This window comes from Chiloscyllium plagiosum, unplaced genomic scaffold (assembly GCF_037043375.1).
Source record: "Chiloscyllium plagiosum isolate Xiang-an unplaced genomic scaffold, Cpla_swu_hap1 HiC_scaffold_8, whole genome shotgun sequence".
NCBI classification, from domain to species: domain Eukaryota; kingdom Metazoa; phylum Chordata; class Chondrichthyes; order Orectolobiformes; family Hemiscylliidae; genus Chiloscyllium; species Chiloscyllium plagiosum.
Genome location: NW_028270146.1, coordinates 98,100,675 through 98,111,670, shown reverse-complemented (window position 1 = coordinate 98,111,670; position 10,996 = coordinate 98,100,675). Strand labels below are relative to the sequence as shown.

The window sequence follows — 10,996 nt, the reverse complement described above, 5'->3', positions numbered from 1 at the left end:
AAGTCACAGATGTTATTAAGTGTGATTATGATCAAAGTTAACTACCCTTCCTCATTTGTCTCCAACCCCCTGCTGCCTCGTGTTTGACTCCACTATTGTCTTTCCATACTTTCCCACCATTGTCCCACTCTCACTACTACCACCCTCCCCTTGGTCTCATCACTTCCACACACTCAACTTCCACTGTACCCAGGCTGAAGTTAGCCTTACTGTGTTTCCTCAGAGTTGGTCCCCGACTAATTGCAATGGGTATCAGCCACTCAAGCCAAAATGTAGGCTGAACCAATCAGAGTCATTTACTTTGCACATTGCCTTAGGAACCAATTACTTAGCAAAGGCTAAAGAGTGAGATGTTGGAGAGATATACAGCGTGTAGTCCATGGGTAGGTGAGTGTGAAGATTCTAAGTGAGGATTCTAGACATCAATAGGTTCAACCTGTTTCTCTTAGTTCATGTTCTTTGTTCCTGGGACAATGATGACAAGTTTATTGAGGTGGGGATACAGTGGGAATGTAACTGGACTAGAGTAATTTAGAGGCTCAGGATAATGCCCAGGGAACATGAGTTCAAATCTGAGCAAATTACATTTGATAAATGTGTCGTAATGGTGACCATAATAATTATCACTGACTGTTGTAAAACTTCATTTTGTTCATTGTTATCTTTCAGGGATGGAAATCTGCTGTCCTTACCTGGGCTGGCTGACAGATTTCCTTCACAAACCTGTTCATGAATGTTATGGCACACACTCTGGAGCAGGTGGGACTTGCCAATGGGCTTCCTGTCTCAGAGGTTGGGACACTACCACTGCTCCAGAGAAACCTCCAGTCTCAGCACCATGGTTAATATTGAGTAGTGGTTTGAAATGGTCTAACAATCCCCTCAGTGAACAGGCAGCATGATCCAAGCAATGAATGCTGACCTGCTCAGTGATGCCCATGCCCCACAAATGGATAAGGAAGTGTTGAAACACACAGGACTGGAAATGCCCAGGAATATTTTTCAGGTTTTGCGTCAGATTTTCCCAATGGATGACAATGAGCAGATGATGGCGGAAGTGGCCATTTTCAGCTGTGACCCTTTCTCCAGCTGTCTGCTGACCTGACCCCAGTGGGACTACGAGGGCACAGGGCATAATTTCAGGGTCAGCAACATCTTTAACCACTCAGTTTTTCAATTAAAATCCAATGAGAAATGATCGTAGCATCATCCTACAGTGTTGTAAAGAGTTTATTGTAATACAGGTCATAACTGCCACATAACATTCATTATCAAGTGAATGCCTCAACTTATAAAATCTGACAACAGTGATATATCTAAAACATCTATCATCAGGTATTGTCCAATGTTAACGTCCACCCAACAATTCAATCACAAGTGAATCAGAAATCTGTGTGTGTATTAAATAACATGGTAAAGCTACACTTTTGAGTCAATTTTCTCTGATTGCAAATTTACATGGTTACCAAGGTGTAGGGGTAAATGAAGGGAAATAGGTCACACAATTAGAAAATGATTTGTGTTTAAAAACTTTTAATCATTTCAATAATTTGCCAATTACAGTGACTGGGTATTTGACTGCATTCTTCAGCTGCTCTCTGAATTTAGTCTGGGTCACTGCATAAATACAGGTGTTGGTGCAGGTACTCAAAAGCTGCAGCATGTAGCCTGATTGTTCAGTGATATACGCAGGATCATGAGGACCTGTATAATCATAAATATTTGCAATTCGCCAATAAAGGAAATATACAACATTTGTCATCCACAATAGTATAAAACTGCCTGAGATAGTGAAGAGTAAAATGATGGATTTCCTGCGGCTCTCGATCTCTGGATCAGTGTGATTCTCTCTCTTGCTGTGATCCAGTAGCTTCCTGCGTATTCTGCTGGTCACTAAAATGTGTCTGACAGTCAGAGCATTGAGCAGTAAAATCAGAATGAATGGGAGGAAAGGTGTTAAAATAATACTGAGGAAATCAAATGCTACCCAGGCATCTGTGGTGTAAAAGTTCATTGATGCAATACCACCCCAGGGTACATTGTCAATTACATATTCAGGTTCATATACAAAGTACCAAGGAATATTTTTGAGGCTGAACAGGATGCTCACTGTTGTTATAATGATAACTGCTGTTTTCTCGATGCAATATTTTGTTTTCAACTTTGTGCAACAAAGTTTAACAAAACGATCGATGGTGAAAGTGACAGTGAACCAGACAGAGATGTCTGTCGCTGTAGAAAGTAGGACAAGCAAGAGAGAATAAACAGGAGTCATTTCTAGATAAGTACCTGGGAAGTGGAAAGGAATAACTGTAAACAGTATCACATCAGTGAAAACAACCAGTAGATCTGCCACTGCCATGGCCACCAGGTAGCGAGTGATACATTTGGAGAGTCCACACTTTCCTTGTATCAGGATCAGAACAGACACTAAATTAACTGGAATAAATAGAAAAAAAAGGATTTTATACAAAGCCATCCCAGAAAGAAATGTACTGACAAAGGTATGTCAGGTTAGATTTCTACAGAGTCAGGGCGATTCAACAGCCATTTCAAAATCGCAGATAGAATCCATTTCAAAGATTCAGTACCCCAAAACTTTTCTTCTACAATAGAATGGTGCAGCAACAACACTGCTCTCTGCATTCCCCAAACTGAGCAGCTACATTGTGGGGGTATGTATCTACTGGACTCACTCAGTCACAAATCACTTGTGGACTTAGATCAAGTTCTCAATAATAAAGGGGGCATATAAATGATTTGGATGCGAGCATAAGAGGTACAGTTAGTAAGTTTGCATATGATGCCAAAATTGGAGGTGTAGTGGACAGTGAAGAGGGTTACGTCAGATTACAACAGGATCTTGACCAGATGGGCCAATGGGCTGAGAAGTGGTAGATGGAGTTTAATTCAGATAAATGCGAGGTGCTGCATTTTGGGAAAGCAAATCTTAGCAGGACTAATACACTTCATGGTAAGATCCTAGGGAGTGTTGTTGAACAAAGAGACCTTGGAGTGCAGGTTCATAACTCCTTGAAAGTGGAGTCGCAGGGCGATAGGATAGTGAAGAAGGCATATAGTATGCTTTCCTTTATTGGTCAGAGTATTGAGTACAGGAGTTGGGAGGTCATGTTGCGGCTGTACAGGACATTGGTTAGGCCACTGTTGGAATATTGCATGTCGGAAAGATGTTGTGAAACTTGAAAGGGTTCAGAAAAGATTTACAAGGATGTTGCGAAGATTGGAGGATCTGAGCTACAGGGAGAGGAAGAACAGGCTGGGGCTGTTTCCCCTGGAGCGTCAGAGGCTGAGGGGTGACCTTATAGAGGTTTACAAAATTATGAGGGGCATGGATAGGATAAATAGGCAAAGTCTTTTCCCTGGGGTTGGGGAGTCCAGAACTAGGGAGCATAGGTTTAGAGTGAGAGGGGAAAAATATAAAAGAGACCTAAGGGTCAACTTTTTCACACAGAGGGTGGTACGCGTATGGAATGAACTGCCAGAGGATGTGGTGGAGGTTGGTACAATTGCAACATTTAAGAGGCATTTGGATGGATATATGAATAGGAAGGGTTTGGAGGGATATGGGGCGGGTGCTGGCAGGTGGGACTAGATTGGGTTGGGATATCTGGTCGGCATGGATGGGTTGGACCGAAGGGTCTGTTTCCATGCTGTACATCTCTATGACTCTATGACCATTCCCTCCAGTATCGAGAGTATGGTGTTGAAAATGCACAGTTGGTCAGGCAGCATCTGAGGAGCAGGAGAATCGATGTTTCGGGCGTTAGCCTTCCATCAGGAATAAATCTCATTCCCTCCAGTGGTGTCATGAAGTACAGTCTAGATTGGCCCCATTAAAACTCATGTTCCCCACCCATTACCTTGGTTCCTCATATCCTTCATATCAACCCATGCACCTTCACTCATCTCATTTGTACCTTCTCATCCTCTGTGCCAACTCATGGTCTCACCCACCCCATTGGACATTCATTCCTTTCATGCCAGGACATGGGATCAGGTCTACCACTATTTTGTTTGGAAATATGAACTGGAAAAAATGGAAGTTGGATTGTTTTGCTGCAGAGGAGGAAACATCTATTGTTATAATAAAGGAAAAGTGGAATTGTGTGGTTCCTTCCTGCTTACACATTGACATATTGTTTGATGAAGAAGCTGGAATTTAATACCTTTGCAAGGCATGATAGGACCAGGTTCCTTTGCAAACAGTTACAGATCAGGAACAGGGTTCGGGCTGATTGTGAATGGCAGGTTTTCACTAAACTGAGAGGAGAGGAACAGAAAGCTTCCAGCTTGCCGGAAAGCAAGATAGATCTCTCTTTTAATTGGAAAAGAACAAAGCAACATTCAAATGGGCAGGATACTAATATAAGCCAAGATCTAGGTCCAACTGACCATCTACAGAATTGAGTTCATCACAGACCAGACATTAAGGTATAGTCATTAAAAACAAACCACCATGCTGATTCAGAATGAGATTGCCTTTGCTTCAGAATGTACCCTTTATTATTGAGAACTTGATCAAAGTCCACAGTGATTTGTGAGTGGGTGAGTCCAGTGGATACTTACCCCCACAATGTGGCTACTCAGTTTGGTGATTGCAGAGAGCAGGGTTTCTGCTGCACCATTCTATCCTGCAGAATGTGAATATCGTGCAGAATGATTCCTTTAGCATTTTCTGTAGAGAACTGAGGAAATTGAAACCTCTGGCACTGTCTTTCAGACAGGTGTTGCTTATGACTGATAGTCTGAAACCTTCCTCAAATCGTTTCAATTCTACACTTAGTGTCAGCTGCTGCGTCAAGATCCTGGAATTCCCTTCCTCAGAACACTGGGGGTGAAATTTCACTCATGTAAGTTTGCTTCTTACAGAGAATGTTTACCTGATACAGCATTGCTTCTTACTTGCTGTGTAAGAAACAGGGTGCAGGTATTATGACATGGAATAATCTGACAGGTATTTCTACAGCTAACTTGATACTCATTTGATATTAATTCAACAACTCCCATCCCTACATTCTTTTGTCCTTCTCCATGAATCCTTAATGTTAATTGGTTAAGAGATGTGATATTGATCCCTCAAGGTCCCTGTGGACCAACAGCTCGCAAGTTGCAGTGCAAATTGCGTTGGAGCTGAAGGGTAGAGGAGGATAATCTACTTTCATGAGACATGTTCCTCCAACAAGATTGAGCCTGATTACATTGTTAATTTTCTCATCTACCTGTTCAGCCAGAACTAACAGAGACACTGACAAAAGGAGCAGAGATCAAAACAGAGCAGGTAACTTGACAATCAGTCAGGGGCAAGGTGATATGGTCAAATGGTTCAATGTTTCTGAGACACAGGTAGACACAGTTTGATTCCATTTAATAGTTAAGTCACTTACCGGGAACACCGACAACTGCAAGAAAGGTGTAGAAAATGTCTTCGATTTGATGAAGTACCGTTGATTCACGCATGTTTTAGTTAATCTGATGTTGCTTTTGGGCCACAGCTCCACTCAGTTACATGATCCATTCAGAAGAGTCTCATATTTATACAGGAGGGACATTTCCAGTCAGATAATTCAGTTACATCATGATTGAAATTAATTACACTTCAATAAGCAAACAAGTGTAGTCAATCATACAAAACGCATCTACTCCCTGCCCGTTATGCCATCATGTTAATCTTCTTGATTGCCCAAACATTTAGGTTTTAAATTTGATGATGGTCTGCGATACATTTGTGGATGACCTGTTGGGGTCTTTCCTTTTCTGTAGTTTCCAATGCATTTGGTGGTTATGCCTGTGAATATCCTGCAGAACGATTTCTTTAGCATTTTCTGCAGAGAACTGAGGAAATTGAAACCTCTGGCACTGTCTTTCAGACTGTTGTTGCTTCTGACCGATAGTCTGAACCTTCCCTCAAATTGTTTCAATTCAGCCAGCCAGAGGTTAGTGTCAGCCTTGGTTGAGAGGACGGACTCTTGCTGCTCAGTGAAAAGGTTCAGAGTCTTAGCCCAGAACCCAACACAACATCGAGTTGAACAATCAAGTGCTGTGCCAAAGGAGTGTGTACTGTTGTTAAGTGAGATGTTAAATCTTCAGCAGGATGTACTGAATTCTTATAGAACCATAGTTTAATGGAGGCCTTCAGAAGATTTCATTCCATTTTGTCTGCACCGACTCGTGAAAAACATCTGACCTTCGATCTAATCCCATTTACCAACATTTGGCCCATGGCCTTGAATGTTACGATGTGCCAAGTGCTCACCCAGGTACTTTTTAAATGCTATGAGGTAATTTGCATCAACAACACCCACCAGGCAGCACATTCAGACAGTCACCACCCTCGAGTTAACAAGGTTTTCCCTCACATCCCTCCTGAACCTCCTGCCCCTCACCATGAACCCGTGTCCCCTCGTGACTGACCGTTAATCAAAGGAGAACCAACTGCTCTTTCTCCACTCCATCCATGCCCCAAATCTTGCTTGCAGTTGGTCCCCAGATGGGCTCTTCCACTGCTTGTGCCAGTCCCCGCTGGCCTGATATCTCTGGACACTTCAGAAGTGTGTCTCACATCTACTAGATCACAGTCAATGGGCACAGCTTCTGATCAAGTTAGGGTGAGGGGTAGGGTGAGTGTTAGGTGTTCGGGTTAGGGTTAGAGTGCGGATGATGGTTAATGTTAGATCAGTGTTAGGGTTAAGGTTAGGGTAAGGGTCATTGTGAGGTTTGGTGTCAGTGTAGGGGTGAAGGTTAGGGTTAGAGTTAGGTTTGGGTTTAGAGCTAGTGCTATAGTTAGGATGAGGGTTAAGGTAAGATTTAGGGTTAGTGTTCGGGTTAGTGTGAGGTTTGGTGTTTGTGTTAGGCTTAGATTAGCATGAGAGTCAGGTTTCGGGTTAGAGTTAGTGTTATGGATTAGGGTTAGGGTAAGATTTAAGGTTAGTGTTATGGTTAGAAGTTTGGGGATCTGCATTGAGGCTAGGTTAAGGGTTAGGTTTAGGAAACTCGAGTTCAGCACTGAGGTTAGTTTATTGGTCAGTTTACTGAGCTGATGATTATTTTTGCAATTGTTTTGTCCCCTTAATCTGTGACATCTTCAGTGCTGTGCAGCTCCAGATGAAACGCTGTTGTTATGATCTGCTCAGAATTTATACCGTTCTGTCAGTCATGGTGTGTGTTTCTGTTTCTGGCTTTGTGCTGTAATGGTCTGTAAATGGGGTCTATCTCAACACATTTGTTTCTGGCACCAGTGGATGAACACCAGGCCTCCAGGCATTTCCGAGCTTGTCTTTGTTTTGCCTGTCCCAGTCTCGTAACATTGTCCAAGTTGAATACATGTCCTTCATTGTCAGTGTGTATTGAGATGAGGGAGAGCTGGTGTTGCCATTTTTGTTGTAAGCTGATGTCCATGTATTCTGGTGGTGAGTTTCCTGCCCATATCTCACAGTTGCTGCATGGTGTGTTGTATATCACATTCACAAGCACTAGGAGCAGGGGTAGGCCATCCAGCCCGTTGAGCCTGCTCCACCATCCAATAAGATCATGGCTGATCTTTTCGTGGACTCAGATCCACTTACCCGCACTCTTACTGTGCCCCTTAATTCTTTTATTGTTCAAAAGTAAATCTACCTTAGCTTTAAAACCTGAAGCTTTACTGAAGTAACATCAACTACTTCCCTGGGCGAGGAATTCCATCGATTCACAACCCTCTGGGTGAAGAAGGTCTTTCTCAATTCAGTCTGAAATCTTTTCCCTCTCATCCTGAGGCTATACCCTCTTGTCCTCGTTTCACCCACCATTGGAACATCCTCTCTACTTCTATCTTATCTATTCCCTTCATATTTTTATATGTTTCTATAAGATTCCCCCCTCAATCTTCTGAATTCCAATGATTATAATCCCAGTCTACTCAGTCTCTCCTCATAAGTCAACCCCATCAACTCCAGAACCAGCCTAGTGAACCTCCTCTGCATCCCCTCCAGTGCCAGTACATCCTTACTCAAGTAAGGAGACCAAATCTGCACGCAGTACTCCAGGTATGGCCTCACCAACACCTTGTACAGCTGTAACATAACCTCCCTGTTTTTAAACTCAGTCCCTTTAGCAATGAAAGACAAAATTCCATTTGCCTACCTAATTACTTGTTGTACCTGCAGACCAACCTTCTGTGATTCACACACAGGGACACCCAGATCCCTCTGCATAGCAGCATGCTGCAACTTTTTCCATTCAAGTAACAATCCTTTTTGCCATTACCCTTGCCAAAATAGATGACTTCACATTTACTAACATTGTATTCCATCTGCCAGACCTTTACCCACTCCCCCAAGGTATATATTTTCCACTGCAAAGTTTCACAATCCTCTGCACACTATGCCCTGTCATTCATCTTAATGTCCTCTGCAAACTTTGACACCATGCACATGGTCACCAACTCTAAATCATCTATATAAACTGTAAATAATTGCAATACCGACACTGATCCCTGAGGTACACCATTAGTCACTGATTGTCAGCCAGAATAGCATTCATTTATCCCCACTCTTTGCTTCCTGTTAGTCAACCAATCCTCTACCCATGCTAATACTTTACCCTTAATACCATGCATCCTTACCTTATGCAGCAGCCTTTTATGTGGCACCTTGTCAAAAGCCTTTTGGAAATCTAGGTACACCACATCTACTGGGTGCCCGTTGTCATCCTTGCTCGTACTGTCTTCATAGAATTCCAAAAGATTTGTCAAGCATGGCCTGCCCTTCATGAACCCATGCTGCGCCTGCCCAATGGGACAATTTCTATCGAGATTCCTTGCTATGTCTTCCTTGATAATAGACTCAAGCATCTTCCCCATGACAGAGGTTAAGCTAATCGGTCTATAATTCCCCATCTTTTGTCTGCCTCCCTTGTTTAAACTGTGGTGTCACATTTGCTGTTTTCCAATCTGCTGGGAATGCCCCAGAGTCCAGTGAATTTTGGAACATTATCACCAATGCACCTGCTATTTCTCCTGACATCTTTTTAGTACCCTGAGATGCATGTCATCAGGGCCAGGAGACTTAGCAATCCTTAGCTCCATTACCCTGCCCAACACTACCTCTTCCATAATAATGATTGTTTCCGGGTCCTTACCTACCTTTGTCTCTTTGTCAATGACTGGCATGTTATTCGAGTCCTCCACTGTGAAGACTGATACAAATTACCTGTTCAATGCCTTGGCCATTTCATCATATCCCATAACTAAATTCCCCTTCTCATCCTTGAAAGGACCAACGTTTACTTTAGCCATTCCTAATCATTTTAAATATTAATAGAAACTTTTGCTATCTGTCTTTATATTCTGTGCTTCTCATGTTCTATTTTACTTTTCTTTATATTTCTTTTTGTGGTTTTCTGTTGACCTTTAAAGTTTTCCCAACCTTCGGGTTTCATGCTGTTTTCGGCCACTTTGTAAGGCCTTCTCTTTCAATTTAATAGCCTCCCTTATTTCCTTAGACACCCATAGCAGATTACCCCTTTTCTTACAGTCCTTCCTTTTCACTGCAATATACTTTTGCTCAGCACTTTGAAAAATTGCTCTGAAAGTCCTCCACTGCTCACCAACTGTCCCACCATAAAATCTTTGTTTCCAGTCCACTTTAGCCACGTCCTCCCTCATTCTATTGTAGTCTCCCTTGTTCAAGCCCAAGACCCTGGTATCTTCATACTCTCCTTCTGTATTTGAAATTCAACCATACTGTGATCACTTCTTCCAAGAGGATCTCTAACTATGTGGTCATTAATTATTCCTATCTCATTACACAGGACCAGATCTAGGCTAGCTTGCTCTCTCATCGGTTCCATTACACACTGTTCAAGAAAACTATCATGGATACACTCAACGAACTCCTCAAGGCTACCCTAACAGAGCTGCTTCGACCAATTGGTCCTGCATGGAGTGGGTTTGGGATCTTTTGTCTTGGATAGTAGCTGGAAAAGTGTGTCTGTTGGTTTGTGTCCAGTCACTTTTCCCAAAGGAAGTAGGAGTCTTGTAGTCAGTTTTGAGATCTGTCTCATCTCGAATAGAGTGGTCAGTGTGTTGGAATGCACAGTGTTTTCTTGGTGTTGTTTGCATGCCAGGCAATGGCAAATGAAGCTGTTAGGGTACTCATTATTAACAAAGACTTTGTATAGGTGTTCCTCTGGCTCTTTGCAGAGTTCTGGGGGTTGCAATGGTGTTATAGCCTTGATTAAACAGAGTCTTGACATAGCTCTGTTTAATGGACAGAAGTGTGGCCGGTGTTTCCTATTCCAGTGTTATGTTAATAAAGGTGAACAGCGCTGTCACATCGAATGAGACCATAAGTTCATTCTCTTTGATTTTTGTATCTCTGATGTTGATGAGGAATTACAGTGCTGAGTGGATGGAGTGTGTTGAACCTGCAATGAGGTGTTTCAGTCTGCGGTGTAGCTCATTGGCTAACCTGTGTGTTGGTGTGCCCAGCATGGAGACTTTGGGTCTGAGGAGGATGTCAGGCTTGTGCACTTTGGGGCGTCTGTAAAAGCATGGGGTGATTAAACCTTCAGGCTTCAAGTTTTGGAAATCCATTCTTATTCCCCGTCCTGCTTTTTCCAGTTTCTTTCGCATGAAGGCAATCGTATTCTCTAATTGTGGTATGGAGTCTGACTCCCTCTGTTGGTAACTGTTGCGATCTGCAAGCAGTTTTTGAGCTTTTGCGATGTCGTCTGATTTATTCATTACTACGGCCAGGCGACCTTTGTTTGCTGGTAGAATCATGTTATTCATGTCCTTCCTTATCATTATCATTTTACCAAGATATAACACTTTGCAACACCCTCGAACTGGGCAAAAAGTAAGAGGAACAGCTATACAAAATCTTACCATTAATAGGTACCATAACAGCTTCATCTGTCAATGCCGAGCAACACCAAGGAGACACTGTGCACCCCAGCACACTGACCAACTTGCCCTATATTAGAAATGTCTCAGAAC

At 42.6% G+C, this 10,996-nt stretch overlaps 1 protein-coding gene across 1 annotated transcript; it reads right to left on the bottom strand.

The window, feature by feature from the left end:
* Positions 1-1,537: 1,537 nt before the first annotated feature.
* Positions 1,538-5,478, bottom strand: LOC148149474 (putative G protein-coupled receptor 139). The gene is made up of 2 exons (XM_087990224.1): positions 5,406-5,478; positions 1,538-2,439 (listed from the first exon to the last, which is right to left on the bottom strand). The coding sequence occupies exons 1-2, from the start codon at positions 5,476-5,478 to the stop codon at positions 1,538-1,540; spliced, it is 975 nt and encodes a 324-aa protein (XP_087846350.1).
* Positions 5,479-10,996: the final 5,518 nt, after the last annotated feature.

Coding starts and splice junctions, on each gene's coding strand:
- LOC148149474 (XM_087990224.1), bottom strand. CDS start 5,478: ATGCGTGAATCAACGGTACTTCATCAAATCGAAGACATTTTCTACACC. Junction 2,440..5,405: donor TGCAGTTGTCGGTGTTCCCG/GTAAGTGACTTA, acceptor TATTTATTCCAG/TTAATTTAGTGTCTGTTCTG.